General features: G+C 46.3%; 2 protein-coding genes across 19 annotated transcripts in view; one reads left to right on the forward strand and one right to left on the reverse strand.

The window, feature by feature from the left end:
* The window catches only part of LOC105474353 (cysteine and serine rich nuclear protein 2), a 24,714-nt gene extending 8,781 nt beyond the window's left edge, over positions 1 to 15,933 (forward strand). For all 8 annotated transcript variants that reach the window (XM_011728959.2, XM_011728958.2, XM_071071714.1 and 5 more), the window contains 3 exons: positions 1,504 to 1,763; positions 6,995 to 7,291; positions 11,430 to 15,933. In XM_011728959.2, the coding sequence (XP_011727261.2) occupies positions 1,504 to 1,763; positions 6,995 to 7,291; positions 11,430 to 12,353 (1,481 nt within the window). In that variant the 3' untranslated portion in view covers positions 12,354 to 15,933. The remainder of the gene's footprint in view (positions 1 to 1,503; positions 1,764 to 6,994; positions 7,292 to 11,429) is intronic.
* On the reverse strand, positions 15,348 to 27,693 carry LOC105474358 (LETM1 domain containing 1). 11 transcript variants are annotated; one of them, XR_003016347.2, is made up of 9 exons: positions 27,540 to 27,693; positions 26,834 to 26,985; positions 23,840 to 23,955; positions 22,200 to 22,282; positions 20,043 to 20,229; positions 19,818 to 19,919; positions 19,561 to 19,713; positions 17,946 to 18,067; positions 15,348 to 16,413 (listed from the first exon to the last, which is right to left on the reverse strand). XR_003016347.2 is itself a non-coding variant. In XM_011728970.2 (9 exons), exons 1-9 carry the CDS (start codon positions 27,659 to 27,661, stop codon positions 16,343 to 16,345), a joined length of 1,083 nt encoding a protein of 360 aa, XP_011727272.2. In that variant the 5' UTR covers positions 27,662 to 27,693; the 3' UTR covers positions 15,348 to 16,342. The 11 variants fall into 11 exon arrangements, 10 of the variants coding, with proteins under 10 accessions (XP_011727272.2, XP_011727275.2, XP_024646331.1 ...); XM_011728970.2 differs by having other exon boundaries at positions 17,946 to 18,042; XM_011728973.3 differs by having other exon boundaries at positions 17,946 to 18,042; positions 27,647 to 27,692.
* Between the last annotated feature and the right edge of the window lie 219 nt (positions 27,694 to 27,912).

Below are 27,912 nucleotides of genomic sequence, written 5' to 3' on the forward strand. Positions count from 1 at the left end.
AGCTGGGTCTGGTGGCGTGCACCTCTAGTCCCAGCTACTCTGGAGGCTAAGGTAGGAGGATCACTTGGGCCTGGGAGGTTGAGGCTGCAGTGAGCAGTGATTGTGCCACTGTACTCTAGCCTGGGTGACACAGCAAGACCCTGTCTCAAAGGAAAAAAGAAAATAAAGAAATATGGTTAGTATAATTGAGCTGAATTTTTTTTTTTTTTTTTGAGATGGAGTCTTGCCCTGTCACCCAGGCTGGAGTGCAGTGGCACAATCTTGGCTCACTGCAACCTCCGTCTCCCAGGTTCAAGTGATTCTCCTGCCTCAGCCTCCCGAGGAGCTGGGACTACAGGCACGCCACACCACACCCAGCCAATTTTTGTATTTTTAGTAGAGACAGGGTTTCATCATGTTGGCCAGGATGGTCTTGATCTCTTGACCTCGTTATCCGCCCGCCTCAGCCTCCCAAAGTGCTGGGATTACAGGCATGAGCCACCATGTCCGGCCTGAGCTGAATTTTAAATTTTATTTAATTTTAATTAGCTGAAATTGCCGCATGTGGCTAGTAGCTGCTGTATTGGACAGTCAAGCTATAGATTGTTATATCCAGAAAAGATTACCTAGAGATCCTCTTCCCAGCTGATGTCTAAAAATGGATTTTGTGGTCATCTGTTTAGGTATAGTCAGTCTGGAGGCAGTGGTATGAACCAGCTGAGGTTCAAGGTCCCTTCTGAAAGAGCATTTAGGATTTGCAGATATTAGACAGTTCTCTAGGTATAGAGAGCACGTTTAGAGAAGAAGAGTTGAGAGCCTAGATGGATGAGAGAGAGCAAGCTTCCCAAACAGGTCATCCCTGAGTTAATAAAGCATCTCTTGGCCGGGCGCGGTGGCTCACGCCTGTAATCCCAGCACTTTGGGAGGCCAAGGTGGGCGGATCACCTGAGGTCAAGAGTTCAAGACCAGCCTGGTCAACATGGTGAAACCTCGTCACTACTAAAATACAAAAATTAGCTGGGTGTGGTGGCACACGACTGTAATCCCAGATTCTCAGGAGGCTGAGGCCAGAGAATTGCTTGAACCCCGGGGGTGGAGGCTGCAGTGAGCCAAGACGGCGCCACAGCATTCCAGCCTGGGCAACAGAGCGAGACTCCGTCTCTAAATAAATAGACAAATATGGCCGGGCGCAGTGGCTCACGCCTATAATCCCAGCACTGTGGGAGACCGAGGCGGGCAGATCACGAGGTCAGGAGATGGAGACCATCCTGGCTAACATGGTGAAACTCCGTCTCTACTAAAAATACAAAAAATTAGCCGGGCGTGGTGGTGGGTGCCTGTAGTCCCAGCTACTCGGGAGGCTGAGGCAGAATGGTGTGAACCCGAGAGGTGGAGCTTGCAGTGAGCCGAGATCGCGCCACTGCACTCCAGCGTGGGTGACAGAGCGAGACGCCAAAAATAAATAAATAAATAAATAAGTAAATAGAAAAATAAATAAAACATCTCTCTGTGCTCCCTTCTCAGCCACATCCATCCTGAAGCGGCAGAAGCAGCTGCGGAGGAAGAATGTACGCTTTGACCAGGTGACTGTATACTACTTTGCCCGGCGCCAGGGTTTTACCAGTGTGCCCAGCCAGGGTGGTAGCTCACTGGGCATGGCCCAGCGCCATAACTCTGTACGGAGCTACACACTCTGTGAGTTTGCCCAGGAACAGGAGGTGAACCATCGAGAGATTCTGCGTGAGCACCTGAAGGAAGAGAAACTCCACGCCAAAAAAATGAAGGTGCCTAAGGGGTCTGGGGTCTGCTGCTGTCCATGTAGGAAACCATTTAGGTTCATTGGTTGGTTGGTTGATTGATTTTTTTTTTTTTTTTTCCGGGACAGAGTCTTGCTCTGTCGCCCAGGGGGCTGGAGTGCACTGGCATGATCTCAGCTCACTGCAACCTCAGCCTCCCCGGGTTCAAGCGATTTCTTGTGCCTCAGCCTCAAGAGTAGCTGGGATTACAGGTGTGCATCTGTCTAGTTTTTGTATTTTTAGTAGAGACAGGGTTTTGCCATATTGCCCAGGCTGGTCTCGAACTCCTGGTCTCAAGTGATCTACCTGCCTTGGTCTCCCAAAGTGCTGAGACTACAGGTGTGAGCCACTGCACCCGACCGATTTTTTTTTTTTTCTTTTAATTTGACTGTTGTCCTTGGGGTATAGAGATTTCAACTCTTTCTAATGAGAAATCTCAGATTTGGAATCAAATCTTAGTCCGAGACTCCCTTCTTTTTATCTGGCAGGGGAGTCTACTAGATATAGCAAAATGGCTTCCCTAAAATTTCCTCCTCCCAAACCCCCACTGCCTCCCTCAGTTTTATGTATGTATGTATGTATGTATGTGTGTTTTATTTTGAGACAGGGTCTCTCTCTGTCACCCAGGCTGGAGTGCAGTGACTCAATCACAGCTCATTGCAGCTTAAACTCCTGGCCTCAAGCCATCTGCCCATCTCAGCCTCCCAAGTAGCTGGGAACCACAGGCTCATGTCACCATGCCTGGCTAGTATTTTTTTTAATAGTAATGGGATCTCAATTCCTGGACTCAAGTGGTCCTCCCCTCTCGACCTCCCAAAGTGCCGGGATTACAGGCATGAGCCACCATGCCCAACCTCCCCCAATTTTTTCTTTTTTTAGGTTTAAAATGTGAATACGTCCAGGCATTCAGGTCTGTCACCCTGGAACCCAAGGAAGCACAGTTTTCAATTTCTGGTCAAATGATTGTCCCTTGACTGGATGCACAGAACAGGTTTTGGATATTTCACATTCTCTGAAAGGATCCTGCTGTTTCTATAACCCCCATCACCCTTACGTGATAATCTTGTAGATACAAACAGCATTATCAAATAGTTATTTAGACTTGTATAATACTATGCCTGCCACCTGATACAGCACCAGCTCTTTGAGAGAGAGAGAGGCTGGGAAAAGACCCACCTTAGATGCCTCTTCATAGCCACCCATTTTTTTTTTTTTGGGGGGGGACAGAGTCTCGCTCTTTTGCCCAGGCTGGAGTGCAGTGGTGCCATCTCGGCTCACTACAAGCTCCGCCTCTTCGGTTCACGCCATTCTGCTGCCTCAGCCTCCTGAGTAGCTGGGACTATAGGTGCCCAACACCACGCCCGGCTAATTTTTTTTTTGTATTTTTAATAGAGATGTGGTTTCACCATGTTAGCCAGGATGGTCTCGATCTCCTGACCTCGTGATCTGCCTGCCTCGGCCTCCCAAAGTGCTGGGATTACAGGCGTGAGCCACCGCGCTCGGCCCATAGCCACCCATTTTTTATCTTGGCACTGTTTGGTATTCCCATAGCTATAGTTTCTACTAATTCTCAACAATTTCCCCCAGAGATCCTGATTCCAAATTTGAAGAACACCAGTTTAAGCCTGGCCAGGTTTCTTTGGAGCCCAAAGCATACTGACCCATATTAAAACAGGTAGCTCCATTATTTCCAGAGTCATGAGAGAGACACATTAGAATGTGGTGTAGTTGGAGAACTGGTGGTAGAGAATGTAGGCTAACCAGAGCATCTCATTCCTTTCTTTCTCTGAGAGCTCTATGTCTACTTCCCTCAGACTATTCCTAAAGCCCTACACCTGTTTTTCTCACTCTAGAATGACATTCAGGCTTCCCTTTCCTCTGTCTTAGGAATTCCATCACTGACCCTATCACCTTCCAGCTGCTGTAGCAACAGCTGGGCAAATAAACACTGTTCTCATCAGTTGCACTGAAGGCATTCCTTCCTTTCCCTAGAAGAAAACTCCTCTCTCCTGAATCTGGCAGAGGAATGATCTGTCAAAACAGTATACCATCCTGTTGTGTTCTCCACTTACAGGAATTCTAGGGACAAAGCCAGGCAAACCCAAGACAGGTACAGGAGCTCTGCTTGTTAGCAGGATGTTTAGTGAGCACCAGCAGTGATGACATCTAATACAGCAGCACTCTGGTTTTTTAAAGATGGGGTCTCATTTTGTTGCCCAGGCTAGTCTCAAACTCCTGGGCTCAAGCGATCCTTCCACCTCAGCCTCCCAAGTAGTTGGGACTACAGGTGTGGGCCACTGCACCAGGTTTATCTTTATATGTCAAGAGGAAGCCCTTGCTTTACCTTAGCTAGTTTATTCTTTGCTGAGATTTTTTTTTTTTTCCTCTCTTGAAACAGGGTCTCACTGTGTCACCCAGGCTGGAGTGCAGAGGCCTGATCATAGCTTAGTGTAACCTCAAACTTCTGGCCTCAAGCAATCCTCCTGCCTTAGCCTCTTAAATAGCTGGGACTACAGCTGCATCACCACCACGCCTGGTTAATTTTTGTAGTTTTTTTTTTTTTCTTTTGAGACAGGGTCTCTCTCTGTTGCCCAGGCTGGAGTGCAGTGGCACAGTCTTGGTTAACTGCAACCTCCGTCTCCCAGGTTCAAGCAATTCTTGTGCCTCAGCCTCCCTCAACTGAGATTATAGGCATGTACCACCATGCTGGGCTAATTTTTTTATTTTTAGTAGAGACGAAGTTTTGCCACTTTGGCCAGGCTAGTCTCGAAGTCCTGGCCTCAATTGATCCACCTGCCTCGGCCTCCCAAAGTGCTGGGATTACAGGAGTGAGCCACCGTGTCCGGCCAATTTTTGTAGAGACAGGGTCTTGTTCTGTTGCCCAAGCTGGTCTCAAACTCCTCGCCTTAAGCAATTCTTCCCCCTTAGTCTCTCAGAGGTGCTGGGATAACAGTAATGCGCCACTGCCCCAGGCCTGTTTTTAGCCCTCTATAAGAGAGGCAGTTGGTTTCAAAACATGTACATTCTGCATCTCTCATGTACCATCTCATGTTTGTCTTCCTTTGGGGTTGTTCCAGCAGCTGCTTGGTGTTCTGCAATTTTAACCATAATTTTCCTAATTTTTTTTTTCATTTTTTGTATTTTGGCCTGTTATCCATATGGAACTCATTATCATGAACAGTATAAATTGGGAATCTTTTTTCCCCCAGAAAATATCCAGTTGTTCCAATACCATTTAATAACTAGAAGACTCTTTTCTCACTGATGTGAAATGCCACTTCTATCTTGATATTTAAATTCTCACATCTACATGAATGTCCTTGTGTTACATCTCTAATCCCTTGCCTATGAGAGGACAGTAGGAGAGGGGATGCTTAGGGGGAGGTCAACCCTGGAGATGTAGACAGGAGCAATCCTGAGATCCACAGAAAGGCCCTTGTAGTTGGCCTGCCTAGTACTGAAACCACTGACTAGGGAACCTCCAGAAGCCCCACGTTACTTTTCATTTCTCTACCGCCTCCCCCACAAACAAACAAGAAAACCAGGTGTGTAGCTGATTACCCAAGTCTGTTGCATCACGTCTCTCCCAGGAGTTGTCCCTTTACCAGCTCTACTCTGTGGTTGTCTGATGAAATCAACCAAAGGCTCCAGTCATGTGGCTTTCATCCTGCTAGCAGCTTCCAGAGCCCCAGGGATTATGAGGCCTCATTTTCTTTACTTGAATTCTCTAGTGAGTTTTCAGAACTCTTTCAGCCACGGCTTGTCTTCAATCTGTCCTTCCACCGAGACTCCCTTTCTTGGCTCTCTATCCATCCCAGCCCAGAAAACCCAGATTTCTGCCTGTACCTGGTACACTCAGTGTTATTGATGCCACCTTTCCTCACATACAGCTTTTCTCTGAAGTCAAATAAAAAAGGATTAGGCCCGGTGCAGTAGCTCACACCTGTAATTGTAGCACTTTGGGAGGCGGAGGCAGGTGGATCAGTTGAGGTTGGGAGTTTGAGACCAGCCTGGCCAACATTGTGAAACCCCGCCTCCACTAAAAATACAAAAATTAGCTGGGCATGGTGGCAGGCACCTGTTATTTCCAGCTACTTGGGAGACTGAGGCAGGAGAATCACTTGAACCCAGGAGGCGGAGATTGCAGTGAGCCGAGATCATGCACTGTACTCCAGCCTGAGCGACAGTGAGACCCTGTCTCAAAAAAAAAAAGTTAGAAAGGAGAAGGAATACATTTTTTCTCAGCTAAGGGCTTTCTTTAATATCTGTTAATATATTTGCTTTTTCTCCTGACAGTAAAATGGAGCTCTTTAAGTGCATGCACAGATAATTGTTCACACTGTGGGGATTTGGGTTCATTGATGAAGACCTGGTAGCCTTTTACTACACTTCGATGTGCCCTTTTTTTCAAGAACGTAGTTTTGCATGCAGTGGGTGCAAGTTGAAGGTGTTTCACATTTTTCTATATATCCAAGCATCATCCAGTCATGTACCTTTTTCTCTCTGTGTTAGAAGGCAAGTGAGCGTAAATTAGGGGACACATGTCTGGAAATGGAGGGTACGTTTGTGGAAATAGATTTTCGTGTAGGAGGGAAGATGAGACGGGTTTTTGAGAAGGTTGGACCCAGAAAGGTCATGGTGCATAAGATTTCCCATCTTCCTACTCTGGATTTATTCTTTTGACCGGTGCTAGTAAATATAGCAGCCAGTAGTCACATACAGCTATTCATTAAAATTATGTAAATTGGGCTGGCACAGCGGACCCCAGCACTTCGGGAGGCCGAGGTGTGTGGATCACTTGAGGCCAGGAGTTCAAGACTAGCCTGGCCAACACAGTGAAACCCTGTCTCTACTAAAATTAGAAAAAATTAGCCAGGTATGGTAGCTCACACCTGTAATCCCAACTGCTTGGGAGGCAGGAGAATCACTTGAACCCAGGAGGCAGAGGTTGTAGTGAGCCAAGATCACACCACTGCACTCCAGCCTGGATGACAGAATAAGACTCGTCTCAAAAAAATAAATAAATAAAATGACAGTTTTCCAGTTGCCGCATTTCTAGTGCTCAGTAGCCACATGTGCTAGCAGCTGCCATCATTTTGGACAGCACAGATATTCCCATGATTGCAGAAAGTTCAAGGGACAGCGCTGCTCTGGGATGGTCATTGAGGAGGTGCATGCCACTCATGTCTATGAGGCTAACCTTTCCTGTCTCTTGGCAGCTGACCAAGAATGGGACAGTGGAGTCGGTGGAGGCCGATGGCCTGACGCTGGATGATGTGTCAGATGAAGATATTGATGTGGAAAATGTGGAGGTGGACGATTACTTCTTCCTGCAGCCTCTGCCCACCAAACGGCGACGGGCCCTGCTGAGGGCTTCTGGGGTCCACCGCATTGATGCTGAAGAGAAGCAAGAACTTCGAGCCATCCGCCTGTCACGGGAAGAATGTGGTTGTGACTGCCGACTGTATTGTGACCCAGAAGCGTGTGCCTGCAGCCAGGCTGGGATTAAATGCCAGGTCCGTCCAAGTTGGCCTGAGATAGTATATCTACACCAGGGTCAGCGTGGTGAGGTGTGGGTGCCACTGAACATGGGAGGCCCATTTAGGGGTGCTTTCCCTATGGCTGTGAACACTCTCCAATTCCACAACCCTCCTCCATCAACAGAGTAAGCAAAGAGCACACGGCCAGGCACGGTGGCTCACACCTCTAATCCTAGCTACTTGGGAGGCTGAGGTAGGAGGATCTCTTGAGTCCAGGAGGTTGAGGCTGCAGTGAGCTGAGTTCACACCAGTGCACTCCATCCTGGGTTGCAGAGTGATTCCCTGTCTCTTAAAAAAAAAAAAAAATTTTAGTAACATTTAGTAACTGTTTCCTAAATACTGATTCCTTGAGATAAAAGGAAGCAGGGCTGGGTGCTGTGGCTCACATCTGTAATCCCCAGCACTTTGGGAGGTTGAGGCAGGCAGGCAGATTGCCTCCCAGGAATTTGAGACCAACCTGGGCAACATGACTAAACCCCATCTCTACAAAAAATACAAAAATTAGCTGGGCATGGTAGCATCAGCCTGTAGTCCCAGGTACTCAGGAGGCTGAGATGGGAGGAGGATCACTTGAGCCTGGAAGGCATAGGTTGCAGTAAGCTATGAATGTGCCACTGCACTCCAGCCTGGGCGACAGAGCAAGACCCTGTCTCAAAAAGTTAGAGAATGATGCGGGCCTATAGATTCTATCTGCAAACACTTATTCTTAGTACCTTTATTCCAATTTTGAAAAATCAAAATAGTATTCAGAGCTTTATAATTCAGGATCAGACATGGCCTAGCAGAGCTTAAAACCACAGTCACGTCAAAGAGAAAGTATCATGTCTTTTTGGCTGCCTTTTTTTTTTTTTTTTTTTTTTTTAATGAGACGGAGTCTCGTTCCATCGCCCAGGCTGGAGTGCAGTGGCGTAATCTTGGCTCACTGCAACCTCCACCTCCCGGGTTCAAGTGATTCTCCTGCCTCAGCCTCCCAAGTAGCTGGGATTACAGGTGTGCACCACCACGCCCGGCTAATTGTTGTAATTTTTTTTTTTTTTTTTTGAGATGGAGTCTTGTTCTATTGCCAGGCTGGAGTGCAGTGGCGTGATCTCGGCTCGCTGCAACCTCTGCCTCCCGGGTTCAAGCAATTCTCCTGCCTCAGCCTCCCGAGTAGCTGGGACTACAGGCGTGCACCACCATACCCAGCTAATTTTTATATTTTTAGTAGAGACAGGATTTCACCATGTTGGCCAGGATGGTCTCAATCTCTTGACCTCGTGATCTGACTGCCTCGGCCTCCCAAAGTGCTGGGATTACAGGCACGAGCCACCATGCCCAGCCAACTTTTGTATTTTTAGTAGAGACAGGGTTTCATTGTGTTGGCCAGGCTGGTCTTGAACTCCTGACCTCAGGTGATCTGCCTGCCTCAGCCTCCCGAAGTACTGGGATTACAGGCATGAGCCACCGTGCCTGGCCCCTTGTTGGCCCTCTAATGGGGGACAGTTTAAGACACATTTCAGTTGAAAACGACAATACCATCCCAAAGAATGAAATTTATCTGGAACTTAATTACTGAGGGTGTAGATGTTGAGTCCTTGCGATTGGATTTCTCCTAACCCTTTATTTTTAGCTGGGTAACAAATACCTGTGGTAGATCTGGACAGATACTGCTTTTCAGACCAAAGTCCCATAATGAGTTATTCTGTTACACACACACCTGATAACAGTCCTAAGAATTGATGCAGCTGGGCCTGGCATGGTGGCTCACACCTGTAACTAGCAGTTTGGGAGGGTGGGGTGGAAGGACTGCTTGAGCCCAGGAGTTTGAGACCAGGCTGGGCAACATAGCAAGACCCTATTTCTTTTTTTTTTTCTTTTTTTTGAGACGGAGTCTCGCTCTGTCGCCCAGGCTGGAGTGCAGTGGCGCAATCTCGGCTCACTGCAAGCTCTGCCTCCCAGGTTCACGCCATTCTCCTGCCTCAGCCTCCCGAGTAGCTGGGACTACAGGCGCCTGCCACCACGCCCGGCTAATTTCTTTTTGTAGTTTAGTAGAGACGGAGTTTCACCGTGTTAGCCAGGATGGTCTCGATCTCCTGACCTCATGATCCGCCCGCCTCTGCCTCCCAAAGTGCTGAGATTACAGGTGTGAGCCACTGCACCCAGCCAGGAGACCCTATTTCTACAAAAAATTTTACAATTAGGGCCTGGCGGCCAGGCGCGGTGGCTCAAGTCTGTAATCCCAGCACTTTGGGAGGCCGAGACGGGTAGATCACGAGGTCAGGAGATCGAGACCATACTGGCTAACATGGTGAAACCCCATCTTTACTAAAAAATACGAAAATAAAACTAGCCGGGCGTGGTGGCGGGCGCCTGTAGTCCCAGCTACTTGGGAGGCTGAGGCAGGAGAATAGCGTGAACCCGGGAAGTGGAGCTTGCAGTGAGCCAAGATCGCGCCACTGCACTCCAGCCTGGGCGACAGAGCGAGACTCCGTCTCAAAAACAAACAAAAAAACAATTAGGGCCTGGCATGGTGGCTCATGCCAGTAATCCCAGCACTTTGGGAGGCTGAGGCGGGCGGATCATGAGGTCAGGAGTTTGAGACCAGCCTGGCCAACATGGTGAACCCGTCTCTACCAAAAAAATACAAAAATTAGCTGGGAGTGATAGTGGGTGCCTGTAATCCCAGCTACTCGGGAGGCTGAGGCAGGAGAATTGCTTGAACCGAGAAGGCAGAGGTTGCAGTGAGCCACGATCATGCTACTGCACTGCAGCTTGGGTGACAAGAGTTAGACTCCGTCTCAAAAAAAAAAAAAAAACCTTTTAAATTAGCTAGATGGGCCGGGCGCGGTGGCTCAAGCCTGTAATCCCAGCACTTTGGGAGGCCAAGGCGGGTGGATCACGAGGTCAGGAGATCGAGACTATCCTGGCTAACATGGTGAAACCCCGTCTCTACTAAAAATACAAAAAAAAACTAGCCGGGCGTGGTGGCGGGCGCCTGTAGTCTCAGCTACTTGGGAGGCTGAGGCGGGAGAATGGCGTGAACCCGGGAGGCGGAGCTTGCAGTGAGCCGAGATCACGCCACTGCACTCCAGCCTGGGAGACACAGCGAGACTCCGTCTCAAAAAAAAAAAAAAAAAATTAGCTAGATGTAGTGCTTTGTGCCTGTAGTTCCAGCTACTCAGGAGGCTGAGGGGGAGGGTTGCTTGAGCCCAGGATTGGTGCAGGCTGCAGTGAGCCATGATGGCACCACTGCACTCCAGCCTGGACGACAGAGCAAGACCCTATCTCCAAAGGAAAAAAAAGTGGTATAACTGGACTGGAGATTTCTGTAAGTCAGTATCATAGAAAGACATTGTGATTTGTACATGCTTACTTGCTTACTTGTGGTTTTAATTTTTCCTTTTATTTTTGGTTTATGTGTTTTTCCCGTTTGGAATACGAAAGTGATAAGGAGGTAGAAAGCATCTCCTTTCCAGATATCCCTGGTCTGTAAGTTAATTATCTTGGCAACTGCTTCAGAACTAAACTAGTCAACCCTCAGGGAAAATAAAGCAGGTAGCTAAAAAATTGGCCACTGTGTGAACCTGCGTTCTAGCACCTTAGCAAACTAAGGCACATTTGCTTAGTTTCCCCAGAATGTATTTTTTTGAAGTAGCAAGATCTTCCATTCACTGTCCCATGCCTGTCATTGCAGAAGGCCATAGGCTTGGGTCCAGCCTTTTGTTGTCTCAGTGAACCAGGTTAAGTTCTGAAAAAGTTTCTGAGGCTTGTAAATTTCCTCTGTGAAAACTATCAGCATTCAGAGAAGTATCTGTGGACTCTAACTGGAAGGACCCTGTGATGTGATTTTTGTCTACTTTTTATTTGGAAGAGGAAACAAAGCCCTAGAGAGATAAATGATTCTCTTGAGGTCACACCACTAATTAATGGCTGAGCTGGGATTGAAATGCAAGTGGTCTGATAACTACCATCTAGTGTTCTCTTAGCTCACACTGCATGCTATGCTTTGAATTGGTTGCTTTTCTTCTTATAAGGAGACCTCAAATCCCAACTGCCTGTTTGCCAACTGATGTCTCCTATCTCCATTGTTAGGAGTGTAGGTCTCATCTGCCCCAACCTTCTTGTCCCCGCTCAGGTGGATCGCATGTCCTTTCCATGTGGCTGCTCCCGGGATGGCTGTGGGAACATGGCAGGGCGCATTGAATTTAATCCAATCCGGGTCCGGACTCATTACCTCCACACCATTATGAAGCTGGAGCTGGAGAGCAAGCGGCAGGTGAGCCGCCCAGCAGCCCCAGATGAGGAGCCCTCCCCCACTGCCAGTTGCAGCCTGACAGGAGCACAGGGCTCTGAGACCCAGGACTTCCAGGAGTTCATTGCTGAGAATGAGACAGCAGTGATGCACCTGCAGAGTGCAGAGGAACTGGAGCGGCTCAAGGCAGAAGAAGATTCCAGCGGCTCTAGTGCCAGCCTGGACTCGAGCATTGAGAGCCTGGGTGTGTGCATCCTGGAGGAACCCCTGGCTGTCCCCGAAGAGCTGTGCCCAGGCCTTACAGCCCCCATTCTCATCCAGGCTCAGCTGCCCCCAGGCTCCTCTGTCCTGTGTTTTACCGAGAACTCAGACCACCCAACTGCCTCAGCGGTGAACAGCCCATCCTACTTGAACAGTGGGCCCCTGGTCTATTATCAAGTGGAGCAGAGGCCAGTCTTGGGAGTGAAAGGAGAGTCTGGTACAGAAGAAGGCTCAGCCTCTTTCCCAAAGGAGAAGGATCTGAATGTCTTCTCTCTCCCTGTTACCTCACTGGTGGCTTGTAGCTCCACAGACCCAACTGCCCTCTGTAAATCAGAGGTGGGGAAAACACCCGCCCTAGAAGCGCTACTGCCCGAAGATTGTAACCCTGAGGAGCCTGAAAATGAAGACTTCCGCCCTTCCTGGTCCCCCTCAAGCCTCCCCTTCCGCACGGACGATGAAGAGGGCTGTGGGGTGGCGAAGCCCTCCCAGCAGAATGAGGATCGGCCCCCCGAAGATTCTTCCTTAGAACTCCCTCTGGCAGTGTGACGGGGGCTAGAGGTCCTGCCTCTTACCCATTCTCTATTTATTCCCTTATTTTATCTAACACCATTTCAAAACAAAACTGTAGAAGCAGCTGCTGCTCCCATGTTATTTTATTGGGGTCTTTGGGGAATGGGTGGGAAAGGATTGTTTGAGTATTTTTTAAAAGGGAAACAGTACCAAGGAGACCAGCCCCAGCTTGATCTGGGGATCCTGGGGCAGAGAAAGCTGCATAGTGCTGAACACTGAGCTTTCTGGGCCACTGGAACAAAGAACTAGGATCTCACAGGAGAAGCTGGGTAACTCAAGCAGCTAGTCTTTCTGTAGGGACCAGAACACAAGAATTTGAAGAACACGGCAAAGCTCCTTCTCTCCCAAGCCCCAGGCAGAGTACAAGCTCATTTTTCTCGGTGGCTATTCTGATACCCCATTTTGGTGTGTCATAATACTTCAGACTAGAAAGTCACCTGGTCGAGTCTCGGGAGGAGGGAGTGGAAGGGTCTCTGCTTCTGTACAAAATCTCCAGGATTTACAAAAATTTAACCTGCCTTCCTTCAATCCCCTATTTGGTAAATAGGTTAATATTTGACATGTTTGGTGTTCTCCGACCTGTTCCCCACACTGGGGATTCCTGGTCTGTAACTTGAATTGTTTCTTCCACATGTTCTTAAGTACTAGAGTTAAACTTGTCTATGTCTTTTTTTCCCTCCATCCTTTTTCCTTTGGAGAAAAAGAGCTGGATTGGCTGGGGATGTGCTATAAAGAGCCTGAGCCTTCTGTACGTATCTGATACTAGCACTGTCAGGCAGCTTTCGGCTGGGGCTCACCCATCCCACAGGAGGCCTATGTGGAGCATTAACTGGCCAAAGGAGGCAGCGGGAACAGACTGCTTGCTATTTGGAAAGATGACATATTTGTGCTGTGCTTGTTTTTTCACCCAGGTTTTTCCCTCTTTGTGAGATCTGAGCTTTAGTGGAATGTAGGATGTGGCAATCTTAAGGTCACCAACCAGTTTTTGTTCTTTTTTTTCCTGTATCTACCCTCATGGTTGTTTTCAACATACCAGGTTAGAGAGTTCTTACACTGTTCTAGTTCAAGTCCAAGAATCACAAATGTTTATTGGACCCCTCCATCTTGATGATGTATAGAAATTGGAAGCCACGCCAGTTCTTAAATGCCACATGCAATTCCCAGATTCCAAAGGATTCAAGTTCTAATTATAACCTTTGAAGCATATAGAATGGAACTCATTCAGTTTGATTCAGTTCTTACCTCTGAATCAAATACATCAGGGGGAATACGGTTCCTGTTCATCCTATGTTCTAAGATCTCCATTGAACAGCACTGATTTCCTTTTATTAGCAATCTTTGCCTCTGTTCTAAAATGGAGGCAGTAGGGAGCAAAACTATTCTTCTCAAGCATCCTTTACACCATACATTACTTCTGGTATGGTTTATTAACCACACACACAAAAGAGTGAAAAACTGTGTTGGGGAGAGACACTACTTATCTTCCTCATAAAGCCTTTTCTGTGGGATATTAAGGCCCTGGTGTCTTACAGAAACCATGTATGTCGCAGAAGCATTTCACCCCTGAAGTCTCTAAACTCTGAGCCTGAAAGGATTTGTATTTAATACACATACATTGTTTAGTTCATTCTGCCTCTCCTATTTGTTCCAGTGTTTGCTTGGTTTTAGTTTGGAGGGGAACTTAAGTACATAAATCCTTATCTCTCCCCATCCCCTAGCCTCATGAGTTGAGAGTCTTAAGTACCTGAGATCTCGAAGCTATCCAGAACTGAACTAGACTCCCCTACCTTAGACTGGTACCTGCAAACACAGGACTGAAGCTTAATTGGGAATTTGGCTTTATGGAGAAAAGAATCTTTTTCAAAGTTTGTGTCAGAAGGGGAGGGTGAGGTCTGCACATTGCCTCTGCAGGAAGGCTCCAGCTTAATCTAGGAAGTAGATTCCAGCTGCACGATGAGGAACACGTTAGCTTTTGGGATCAAACCAGGAATATGAATCTGTAATTATTAAGCTCATTGCCAACCCATAGGATAATTGATGTTTCTGAAAACCTGTCGTTTCTTAATCTAAGTCTATCCCCTTCATTAACTCTACAGTTGTGATTCACACTGATCCCAAACTTTTGAGTGCTAAATATTAACATTTAGCATTAACTGTCTTGTCAAGCAAAAGGCCTTCTCTACAACCTAGTCCATCTCACTTCTGGTGCTCTCTGAGTTGGACGGAATTCTAGCTCATGGTTGCTGGGAAAGCTAGGCCTCTGATCACAGAAGCAGGCAGCTTCAGCCCCGGTCTAGGCCTAGATAAACGAGTCTTCTCACCACAACTCTTACTATTTTCCAATTTCCTTTCTCACATACTGTACACAGGTAGTATTTTCAATGTGAATCCAAAGCTTGTCTGGTTCTCTGAAAATAATTTTCTCCCCTTTAGGTTCTTTACATTGTGATAATGCTGTATTTAAAGAGAATATTTAAATGTAATATTAAAGAAATATTCAAAAGAATGGTGTGTTACTCTTTGTCTCGGCAGGCCACAATTCAGTTACTTGTTAGAAAAAGGATGCTTCTCCAGCTTCGTTATAAAACTAATTAGGTCAGTTAGGAATTAATGTTAACAATAGAAACATTTTATGATGGAAAAATAGAATATTCTCTTTGGACTACCAAGAGCTGGATTGGTCACATGCCCTTGTGTACCTGTTCAGCTGAAGCAGGCCTTGCTTGTGTCTGTTGGAGCTTTGCCCTGTCCCTACTCTGGGCTCCCATTTTCTCATTCCATTAACTATATGAAATTCTCTTTTCCTTGTTACCATCTTAAAGTGTCCAGCAAGGAGATCAACTTCAAATCAGTTTCGGCAAAACTTCCATCCCATCAGAAGGTTCTATTCCAACCAATTAAATCCCCACTTGTTAGGTTACGTCAGTCTTGTAAAAGGAGACTCAGCAAAATGATTAGAGTATGCATAAGTCATTTCCATCAACAGGTTTCAAGCAGTCTTTACTTGGGTTTAAAAACAGTGCTTCATGCATTTACAGTACGTTATTACAGAACTATAAGTCACTGATGCACACACAAAAGCTAAACCCAACTTACTAACTCGATGCAGACCTCTCCTGATCTCCCCAGGCTGGGCAATAATTAGTACCTTACAGGTGTGATCCATGGCCCAAAGAAGGCAGCCACTGTCAGTTACAGTTGGATTGCTGCATCACAGTGGAGGCAGCAAAGCGCTGAAGATCCACAGGGGATGTAATACAGCCCGGAAAAGACAATGGAGAGTGAAGGCTAGAAACATTGAGGAAGGGGTCAAGAACCACTTGTACTTCCTGTTATCTTTTCCAATAGAATATTCCTGCAAGTTACCCATCAAAAAAAAGTCAAGGTGTTCAAAGGGTTTGAAAAACAAGTGGTTAGCCCATGCCAGTGAGGGGGACAAAGAACAACTGGATTTTTGGTCATATCAGAAAGGACGGAGGGAAACACTGAAGTACATGCATGGACACGAGTGCTCTAGCCAAAGAAATGCTGTTCTCACCAGCCACAAATTCTCTACCAGCAACAACAAAAACCCACAGATGTAAGTAACATGGAAGTGGATCAGTCCTTAGCCAAATAAGGATTCCCACTTGGGGCAAAAGCGGACTTCCCAGGACATGAACTGAACACATCACAGTAAAAGCCCAGTAAAGGCTGCTGCCAGTTCCAGCTATTAGTAATTATGAGGGGGATGGGATGACACCTCACATGGGCCACCCCTGACAAGAGGGTGTGTTTCAGTTCTAGCTGTGAAGGGAATGTCTGCAGTTCCCACGTGTGCCATGCTGTGAAGCCCATGGCCCCTGCTCCTCTCTCTCCCTCCCACACACTTAACAGTGCACACAGACTTCGCTGGCAAGTGCTGTTTGTTCCTGCACTGCGGTACTATGCGACTGCAGGACAACGCCATCCGCTCCATGGTTCACTCAGCGCCTTGTCCCAAGGTAGTTGGTGGAGAGCAGGACCACGTTGTGCAGCAAGAGAGATAGCTCAGTTTCTGAAAACACCACAGTGTTAGTGGTTTGGCTTGGGAACACTCTGCCTTATAACTGCCTTGTTATATATGGCTTGAGCCTGGAGGCAGGAAGCCAAGTACAGGGAGGGGTGGAATGAAGAAGCTATTTTTCTCAAAGTTCCCCTTCTTTGTTTCAGCCCCTGCATGCATGCCTTCCTTTCCTTCTACTATATATTCATATCAACTCATCCTCTATTTCTCATGTGACTGCAGTAGAAACTTCAGAGATGGTAATGGTACTAAACACCAGTCACCTTGGGATTGTTCTAGTAGAAGTTGCTGCTCTACGGACATTTCTTAGCTTCAAGATTAGGAGGCCTACCCTAACATCCAAAGGCCCAGACCACATCAAGACCCACCCTAAACAAGGAGCCAATAAGCCTAATACATACCCTCATATGCTTTGTGTTTGGTCAGTAGACTGTTTTTGTTTTGAGTTTGAATGCCTTTAGACCAGTACTTCTCAACAGGGACAGTCCTGCCTCTCTCCTCCCCACCCCCAGGACATGTGGCAATGTCTGGAGACATTTTTGGTTGTGACAGCTGCGGGTGAAGGGGTGCTACTGGCATCTAGTGGAGAGAGGCTAGAGATACTGCTATAATAAATACCTATAAGAACAGGATATGCCGGGCATGGTGGCTCACACCAGTAATCCCAACACTTTGGGAGGCCGAGGCCAGCGGATCACCTGAGGTCAGGAGTTTGAGACCAGCCTGACCAACATGGAGAAACCCAGTCTCTACTAAAAAAAAAAAGAAAAAAATACGAGGCCGGGCGCAGTGGCTCAAGCCTGTAATCCCAGCACTTTGGGAGGCCGAGACGGGCGGATCACGAGGTCAGGAGATCGAGACCATCCTGGCTAACACGGTGAAACCCCGTCTCTACTAAAAAATACAAAAAACTAGCCGGGCGAAGTGGCGGGTGCCTGTAGTCCCAGCTACTCGGGAGGCTGAGGCAGGAGAATGGCGTGAACCCGAGAGGAGGAGCTTGCAGTGAGCTGAGATCCGGCCACTGCACTCCAGCCTGGGTGACAGAGCAAGACTCCGTCTCAAAAAAAAAAAAAAAAAAAAAACGAAATTAGCCGGGCGTGGTGGTGCATGCCTGTAATCCCAGCTACTCGGGAGGCTGAGACAGGAGAATCAATTGAACCCAGGAGGCGGAGGTTACAGTGAGCTGAGATTGCACCATTGCACTCCAGCCTGGGCAACAAGAGCAAAACTCTGTCTCAAAAAAAAAGAAAAAAAAAAAAGCACAGGATATCCCCCCACAAGAAAGTGCCAAGGTTGGAAAATTGATTCACACTAGCATGCATTCACTCTTATGTTCCCACATCCCCACTACTCCCTCTTCTCTTATGGCCTACTTCATTACCTGCCGGGCATGCAGCAGGCATGTGAGTTTGTGCCCTTTCAATCAGTATGTCTCACAGTACTCCATAATTAACTCCAAAATGACCTCAGAATTATAAAAGTGGCTTAGATTTTACTGGTATAACCACAGAAATGTGTTTTACCTTTCAGGCTGCAGGAAATCTGCAGCCATTCTCCCAGCCAAGTTCGACACCTATCTTCACCAATATGTGTAGAATTCAGGCCACGGAGATAACAAGCCTATACCGCTCAGAAGAGAAATGGTCTTTAATAATCAGAGTGATTATGCCAAGGAAATGGAAATCCACAAACAATCCTAAATCTCCTTTAAATAAGTTACAATCTCCCTGGGCACGGTGGCTCACGCCTGTAATCCCAGCACTTTGGGAGGCCGAGGTAGGCAGATCACAAGGTCAGGAGTTTGAGACCAGCCTGGCCAATATGGTGAAACCCCGTCTCCACTAAAAAATACAAAAATTAGCCAGGCGTGGTGGTGCACACCTGTAGTCCCAGCTACACGGGAGGCTGAGGCAGAAGAATCACTGCAACCTGGGAGGCGGAGGCTGCAGCGAGCCAAGATCATGCCACTGCACTCCAGCCTGGGCAACAGAGCGAGACTCTGTCTCAAAAAAAAAAAAAAAAGTTACAATCTTATTCCCACAAGAAGCCTTTCCTCATGGCAATTTGAAAACTAGTGATGGACAAGATGACAAGCAAAGAGTCCTATATAATCTAAAATAGTAGGTCTAAACTGCAGTATCCTTGCTTTCTGAAGTGCTAGAAGAAATACAAACCAAAATTACTGTGGGCAATTCCTTCCCCCTAGCTAAGTTTATTGAGAAAAAAGACACAGAAATGAGATGAGAAGCTGGGTGCAGTGCCTCATGCCTGTAATCCCAACACTTTGAATGGCTAAGGCAGGAGGATCACTTGAGCCCAGGAGTTCAAGACCAGCCTGGGCAACACAGTGAGACCCTGTCTCTACAAAAATAAAAAATAATTTTATTTGTTTTTTTGGGTTTTTTTTGAGACAGAGTCTCACTCTGTCACCCAGTGCGATCTTGGCTCACTGCAATCCACCTCCTGGGTTCAAGCAATTCTCATGTCTCAGCCTCCCAAGTAGCTGGGATTACAGGCATGTGCCACCACTCCTGGCTAATTAAAAAATAATTTTTAAAAAGGTCGGGCACAGTGGTTCACGGCTGTATTCCCAGCACTTTGGGAGGCCAAGATGGGAGGACTGCTTGAGGCTAGGAGTTCAAGACCAGCTTGGTCAACATAGCGAGACCCCATCTCTACTAAAAAATAAACAAACAGGTTGGGTGCAGTAGCTCATATCTGTAGTCTCAGCACTTTGGGTGGATGGATCACTTGAGGCCAGGGGTTTAAGACCAGTCTGGCAAACATGGTGAAACCATCTCTACTAAAAATACAAAAAAATAGCTGGGCGTGGTGGCACACACCACACCTGTAATCCAGCTACTTGGGAGGCTGAAGTGGGAGAATCACTGGAACCGGGAGGCAGAGGTTGCAGTGAGCCAAGACTGTGCCACTGTACTCTATCTAGCCTGGGCAACAGAATGAGACCCTGTCTCAAAATAAATAAATAAAAATCATAAATAGATAAATGAAGTGAGAGAATAAACAAGTTGGGTTCCATGTAACAAACAAGACAAGGAGCCCCTGTAAATCTCTGGCCTGCTGTAGGCTGGAAAGCACACCAAGGGTTGAGGGTTGATGTTGCAATCAAGCTCTTACCGATTTTACTTCCTGAGCAGTCAGCTGGCCAATCCCCAGCTTTGCCAAAGCCTTGTCCAGTTGGTGAATCACAGTTGTACGAGTCTTCAAACGATGTCTCAACAAGGGAGGAGGCAGGTAAGATGTGAGAAGCATGGCCCGGCTCAAGGCTTTCTGTAACACAACCACATAGGAGGGGAAAGGCAAATAGTATGAGCTCAAGCAAACATCTGAAACATGGTGATGCTACGGAAAAGAGAAGCCCTCAAAGTGCTCACCACGTGCAAAGCCTGGAGTTGGTTCACGCCCAGAGGATGGTTAGAGAAACACTCTCTCAAAGCCAAGATATCATGTATTGCTGGGTGGGTACCACGCTGTATCTTGGAAGAGGTAAGAGATTGGTAGATGTTAGGAAAGTCCTAACTACCCCTCTCACCTAGTTTTGGTGCACACTGAATCTAACAAGATTCCACATTTGTAGGAAGGGTTAACTGCAGGAATACCTTGGTGCACAGATCTGTCAGATGCCACCGGAGTCCTGCATCAGAAATGAGAGGGATGACCTTTTCTAAATAACTAATAATTTCTGGGTGGGATTGCTTCCGGAAAGCATGATAGATATCTAAGAAATCAGTTTGTTGTTTTGGGGTCCAGAAATGCCTGATCAGTAGTTGCCTGGGAAACAGGTACCTGAAAGGAGAAAGAATCACAAACTCACTTGCTGAAACTGGCTTCTTTCAGAGGAAGCCAAAGAAAGCATTTGGTAGACATGAATACTAGGAAGAAGAGATGAAGACATTCTTTCCGTACCTCAGTGTTCTTTTTCTTTTTTAATTTTTTTTTTTTAAGAGACAGGGTCCCCTGTCACCGAGGCTAGAGTGCAGTGGCATGATCACAGCTCACTGCAGACTCAATCTCCTAGACTAGGCAATCGTCCCACCACAGCCTACTGAGTAGCTGGGACCACAGGCACAGGCCACCATGCCTGGCTAAGTTTCTAATTTTTTTGCAGAGACGAGGTCTTGCTATATTGCCCAGGGTGGTCTCGAACTCCTAGCCTCAAGCAATCTTCCTGCCTCAGTCTCCCAAAATGCCGGGATTACTGGTGAGAGCCACCATAGTCAGTCCTTTTTCTTAAGTGATTCTCAGACCAAAGTTTATAAGATACACTGAAGCACAATTTCAAGCAACATTACTGAAATGTGATGTGAAAGGAAGGACTAGCAGAATAGCCTGCCATGCAGCAATCAGACATAATGACTCTTTTTGAACTAAAACATGTGAAGAGCATACTTTGGACAGAGTTGCAGACTGACCTGGACACTGTATGTGATGTTGACAATCTAACTATAGCACAGTCCTTATGTGGACACAGTATGTAAAAGGCAATCGATTTGTTGTTGTTGTTGTTGTTGTTGTTGTTTTGAGACAAAGTCTCACTCTGTCACCCAAGCTGGGCTGCAGTGGTGCGATCTCTGTCTCCTGGGTTCAAGCGATTCTACCGCTTCAGCCTCCCGAGTAGCTGGGATTACAAGCGTGTGCCACCAAGCCCAGCTAATATTTTGTATTTTTAGTAGAGACGGGGTTTCACTGTGTTAGCCAGGAAGGTCTCAATCTCCTGACCTCATTATCTGCCCGCCTCAGCCTCCCAAAGTGCTGGGATTACAGGCGTGCACCTGGCCACGATTTGTTTTTTAATTCATTTATCTACATGTTTGGTGGTTTTAAAACATGACCTCAAATTCTCTGGCACTCATCTTATGGACAGCTGAGGTCTACATCCTCCCCTTTTTTCATTCTAGGTGACTGATTCAATCAATAGGACAGAGCAGCAGTGAGTCTATGTGACTTTCAAGACAAGGTTATAAAGTCATGTAGATTCTTACTCACTAGTAGAATCCCTCACTCTTGGAGCCCTGAGCTCCCAAGTTAGAAGTCCCACTATCCTGAGACTGCCATACTGAAGAAGCCACATCTGGGCACTCTGGTTCACAGTTCTAGCCATGTAGCCATCCCTGCCAGGGCACCAGACATAAGAGTGATCTTGGACCTTCCAGACTAGTCCATTCAGCAGCTAAATATCACTAAGGGACCTCTGTCAACCCTATATGGAAGACAGAAATCAACCGCCCACCTGAGCACTGCCCTAATTCTGGACCTACAAAATCATGAAAATGATTTATACTATTGTTTTATGCTATTAAGCTTTGAGGTTATTTGTTATACAGCAATAGATAATGAATGACATGCAAGATCACAGTTTAGAAATGTCATTTTTGGATATGAAGTAATAAAAATATGTTATCAGAATACAAAATGTACTTTTTTTTCTAAAGAAATTAGTCTAAAAGTGCTCTCTCTCGGGGATTGAGTTGTTGCCTCTAGGGATGATGGAGAAGGTCACTATCTATTTCACATGACTCAGGGCAGCTAAGAGATAGGGAGAGTCTAGGCCATCTACACTTCTAGATGTGATGTGTTCCAGTAACCAAGGTCTTCCTAAGTGGCTTTTATGAACCCTGGAATAATGAGAAGATTGGAGCAGAAGTTTGATAACCTCTACCTAGCTTCTGAAATGAAAAGTTCTGTTTAAAGTAATTATTAATTTTAAAAAATTGATACATCTTCAAGATGTTGGGGAGATGGAAGTCTATACTCACATTAGCAAGAAGACCAGGTAGTTGGCAAAAGGTGGAATGGAAATAATACCTAGGAAAAGACACTTGGTGACGTCTTGGCGGAACTAAGCAGAAATAAACACAGATGCAGTTTGAACCCAAATAAGTTAATACAACAGACAATCCCTCCACCCCACTGTACAGTAAACTTCTGTTACAGCCCAGAAAAAGGACCAAATGTATTTCTTTTTCTTTTTGAGACGGAGTCTTGCTCTGTCACCCAGGCTGGAGGGCAGTGGTGTGATCCCAGCTCACTGCAACCTCTGCCTCCTGGGTTCAAGTGATCCTCCTGCCTCAGTCAGCTGAGTAGCTGGGATTATAGGCATGAGCACCACTCCAGGCTAACTTTTGTATTTTTAGTTGAGACAGTATTTCACCATGTTGGACAAGCTGGTATCAATCTCCTGACCTCCAGCGATCTGTCCGCCTTGGCCTCCCAAAGTGCTAGGATGACAGGCATGAGCCACTGCATGTGGTCCCCAACTTTATTTCTGTTTACTTCTGGATAGTTAGTTCCTTGAGGACAAAACCTCTGACTTATCTACTTTTGTATCCCAAATAATGTCTAGTACAGAGCCTGACATTATACCAAATCCTTCAGTGAATTCTTCCTGATCTGCGGAATGGGTCCTAGATTCTTATTCTCAGCTTCAAAACGACCCATCAAGTCACCACCAAATACTACTTTCATGCTGCCCTTTGGATCTTTGCAGACCATTTTTTTTTTTTTTTTTTTTTTTTTGAGATGGAGTTTTGCTCTTATCACCCAGGCTGGAGTACAGTGGCATGATCTTTGCTCACTGCAACCTCCACCTCCCAGGTTCAAGCAATTCTTCTGCCTCAGCCTCCCGAGTAGCTGGGACTACAGACGCCCGCCACCATGCCCAGCTAATTTTTGTATTTTTAGTAGAGACGGGGTTTCACCATGTTGGCCAGGCTGGTCTCAAACTCCTGATCTCAGGTGATCTGCCCACCTCAGTCTCTCAAAATGCTGTGATTACAGGCGTGAGCCACCGTGTCTGACTGCCCTTGAGGACTTTTTTTTGTTGAGACAGTCTTGCCCTGTCGCCCAGGCTGGAGTGCAATGGCCTGATCTTGGCTCACTGCAACCTCCGCCTCCAAGGTTCAAACAATTCTCCTGCCTCAGCCTCCCGAGTAGCTGGGATTACAGGCGCCCACCACCACACCCAGCTAATTTTTGTACTTTACTTTAGTAGAGACGGGGTTTCACTATGTTGGCCAGGCTGGTCTTGAACTCCCAACCTCGTGATCTGCCTGCCTCAGCCTCCCAAAGTGCTGGGATTACAGGCGTTAGCCACCGCACCTGGCCCCCTTGCAGACTTTTATATGTTCAGAAACTAATTAGATTTTAGTGTTTACAACTTTCATTCAGAAAGTGTGCCAGAAATTCTGTGGAGCTCTTGCTATGGAGGGCTACAACTCTGGATGAACCCAATTCTTACAAATGATCTGATGCCTCATTCAGTTCAGTATTTTGTTCTCATGGCAAAGGGTAAAAGCTTGATCAGTGGTGAACAACAAATGAAAGAAAAAACCTTGAGATCTTGATTAAATATAATTACCTCACCATGAACTTCTGGATATCTGCCCCTGGCCCATACCTGTCTCAAATGCTCCATCTCCCGGTATGGAAGTTGATGAAACTTTATATTGTGCTTCCACATATTTGTCTTTATTCTTCTAGCCTTTTTGGCATCAGCCCATAACATCTGCAATCCTGCCTCATTAAAGTAGAGGACAGAGTGTGATGTCATCCCAGTTTAAATCTTAACCACAGCTTCCTACTCCATGTTCAATCACATGCAAACACTCTCACCCCTCCCCAACAATATTCAAAGCTTTAAACTAGGTAACTTGAAACTCTTGAGGTCAACCCAAATCTCTTTTCTCAACCTTTTCTCCCCTAGCACATCGCCTCTCTTCTAGCTAAGTTTGGCTTCTATAATCTGCTATGGGATGGTCTCCCTCTTCTGTTTCATTGGTCACTCCTTTTGAAAAATCAAGCTCCCTAACTTCAGAAGGTCTTGCTAAATTAACCCTATGTATTCCCCAGCCACATTTCTGGAACTTTTTTTATCTTTTTTTTTTTTTCAGATGGAATCTCACTCTGTTGCCCAGGCTGGAGTGCAGTGGTACGATTTCGGCCCACTGCAACCTCCACCTCCCAGGTTTATGCAATTCTCCTGCCTCAGCTTCCCAAGTAGTTGGGATTACAGGTGTGTGCCACCACGCCTGGCTAATTTTTGCATTTTTAGTAGAGATGGGGTTTCACCATGTGGACAGGCTGGTCTCGAACTCCTGACCTCAAGCAATCCACCTGCCTTGGCCTCCCAAAGTGCAGGGATTACAGGTGTGAGTCACTGCGCCCGGCCTGGAACACCTTTTTTTTTTTTTTGAGACGGAGTCTTGCTCTGTCGCCCAGGCTGGAGTGCAGTGGTGCAATCTCAGCTCACTGCAACCTCCGCCTCCTGAGTTCAAGAAATTCCCCTGCCTCAGTCTCCCAAGTAGCAGGGATTATAGGTGCCCGTCACCATACCTGGCTAATTTTTGTATTTTTAGTAGAGACAGGGTTTCACCATGTTGGCCAGGATGGTCTCAAACTCCTGACCTCATGATCTGCCCGCCTTGGCCTCCCAAAGTGCTGGGATTAAGGCGTGAGCCACCATGCCCAGCCTAGAACACTTTTAAAAGTAGTTTAGTTCAATATATTTCTATGATTACATTTTAAATCTTCATTCTATGAAAATTCTTGCATCTATTTTTTTTTCTTTGAGATGAAGTTTCGCTCTTGTTGCCCAGGCTGGAGTGCAATGGCACGATCTCAGCTCAGCGCAACCTCTGCCTCCCAGGTTCAAGTGATTCTTCTGCCTCAGCCTCCCTAGTAGCTGGGATTACAGACATGTGCCACCACGCCCAGCTAATTTTGTATTTTTAGTAGAGACAGGGTTTCTCCACGTTGGTCAGGCTGGTCTCAAACTCCCGACCTCAGGTGATCTGCCCGCCTCGGCCTCCCAACGTGCTGGGATTACAGGCATGAGCCACCGCGCCCGGCCTCTTGCATCTATTTTTTAAATGCTTTCATATTTATCAATGATTTACATGTCATTATATGATGTATCGACTGTCTTCAAAATAATACATAAGGCAAGTATATAAATGAAGATTGGCAGCCATGAGTTATGATAATGAAGTGAGGTGAATACATGGAAGTTCGTTACACTATTCTCTCTACCTTTGTGTATGTTTAAAAATTTCCATAATAGTTGGCCGGCGCGGTGGCTCACGCCTGTAATCCCAGCACTTCAGGAGGCCAAGGCAGGCGGATCACGCAGTCAGGAGTTTGAGACCAGCCTGGCCAATATGATGAAACCCCGTCTCTACTAAAAATACAAAAATTAGCCAGGTGTGGTGGCAGGTGCCTGTATTCCCAGCTACTTGGGAGGCTGAGGCAGGAGAATTGCTTGAACCTGGGAGGCAGAGGTTGCAGTGAACCGAGATCATGCCATTGCACTCCAGCCTGGGTGACAGGGTGAGACTCTCAAAAAATAATAAATAAATAATAAAAGGTTTAAAAACAAACACAAATGCTTTCATCCCTTTTTCTCATTTGATCCTATTTATCTACACGAGAACAGAAAAAGCAGCCAATTTTATCTCTACTTTACATATTAAGGATAAGTAATTTTTCAAGTCCATGAAGCTAGTAATAATTATGATAATGTTCAGATTTGGCAATGCAGTTTATTATAATGTTATGATAGAAGCATAGAGCATACTATAGGTTTGGTGCAAAAGCAATTGTGGTTTTTGCCACTGAAAGACAAAAGCCTCAATTATTTTGCACCAACCTATAATATTGTTACCTAACATTTAGATGAAAATAACCTAACATTTATTTGGCACTTACTAGGGATCAGGACCTGTTCTACATACTTTACATGTATCAATTTTTAAAATCTTCACAACCATGTGATAAATAGGTAGGTTCCATTACTCCCATTTTTCACATAAGAAAACCAAGAGATTAATTAATTAGTCCAATCACACAGTGATGAGCAGGGATTTGAATCAGGCAATCTGGCTCCAGAGTAGACACTTGACACGATACATATTATCTCCTAGTAACTAAGGATCTCTGATTTGAACCAAAACATTTGGAAACCAAGTATTATGAAGTGCTACTGCCACTACAACATACTACCTAATATAGATTCGTAACAAGGGTTAGACCTCATTTTCCTATGGGTAAGTCAACTGATAAATCACAGGGCAGGTCTGTACAGCCACAGATCCCTGCCCTGTGCAGGACAAAAATTTTTTACCATAGCCAGGTGTGTGGTTAAGAAAGTACGAGAACATACCTATATTCTCCCTCCCTCATGTTGCTGTCATAAGTTGTTTCTCGTAACATCTTTCTAGAAACATTTTCAAGAAGTGCTAATTTATAAGAATTAGCTTAAAGCGCAGTCATTTATGAAATATAAGATATCTCGGCTCACATCCCCATAGCAGAACCTGCAAATGATCTTATTCATGCTAACTCTTTGACCCTGCCCAAAAGCTGATTCAGGAATTTCTATGTAGTTTCGTTTTACCTTTCATGAAGATTGTGTACAGGACATAGAAGCGGGGGAAATGACGACCCAAGAAACGATGGTATTTCCCATTAATTGCTTTTGTCTTGGTTACCACGTAAGACATCAAGTTCTTCACATCTGCCTTTGGAGAAAGGTGAAGCTTTGAAGACCTACAAGGAAGATCAAAAAGACTATCTGGGAACCAGTCCTAGAAGCTCCCTCACGCCTTGAGTCCCTAATGTAAAGCAGGAGTCTCGGAGAATGTATCCCAAGCTTGACACTTCTGAAATCCAAGGACGGTCTTGGGGTCAAGAAGAGATAGGCATTCAGACTGTGAAACACAAATCAGGCAAAGGCCAGGCAGGAAACGAACTCAGGGCATGACTCTGGAGAAAATGTAATGCCTGTGGGACAATTTGAACTGCAGGCTAAGTCAGAGAGAGGTGGAATCAAGATAGTAGCGGTAAAACCTGAGCCGAAAAAGTGAGGCTGAAAGATGAGCTCAGGACACGCGGGGAGAGCAGACAATATGGGGCACTGAGAGTAGAGAGGGTCAGGAAGCCAGGTCACTAGTGGGGATTGGAGTTTGAATCTTGAGCAGAAGAATAAAAATTCCTGGGCCAAGGCGTGGAACTCTGAGAATTGAGAGACAGAATGCAAGCAAGGTTGAGACACTGAAAGAACCTGAACGTCAAAAATGCTTTTCTTGCTACAGGACCCTCACCGAGGGGCCCCCCAAGCCAGGCCAGAGCGACCAAGTTGCAGCCTCCGGGTGAAAAAATGTCCAGGGGTGACTGCCGAGCCCCACACAGCCGACCGAGCCCAGCACACCCTGGAGAGCGCCATCTTCACAGCAAGGGAAGCGGAAGAGAAGAGGTTGTCTTTGGGTCAAAGTTAACTGTACGCTGCGTTCGTTCAAAGACGCATGCGTCTTTTCTGAGCGCTGATTGGTAGCCACAGCCTGCTTGGCTCCGGCACAAGCCAGGAAAGGGAAGGACTCAAAGACTAAGTGCGGAAGGAGGGTCAGGATTGGACACAGCAGTACTTCCCGGTTTAAAGGCGCCGGAAACAGGGTGTCCCAGAGGGAGAGAGTTCTT

This window comes from Macaca nemestrina, chromosome 10, assembly GCF_043159975.1.
Source record: "Macaca nemestrina isolate mMacNem1 chromosome 10, mMacNem.hap1, whole genome shotgun sequence".
Classification (NCBI taxonomy): Eukaryota; Metazoa; Chordata; class Mammalia; order Primates; family Cercopithecidae; genus Macaca; species Macaca nemestrina.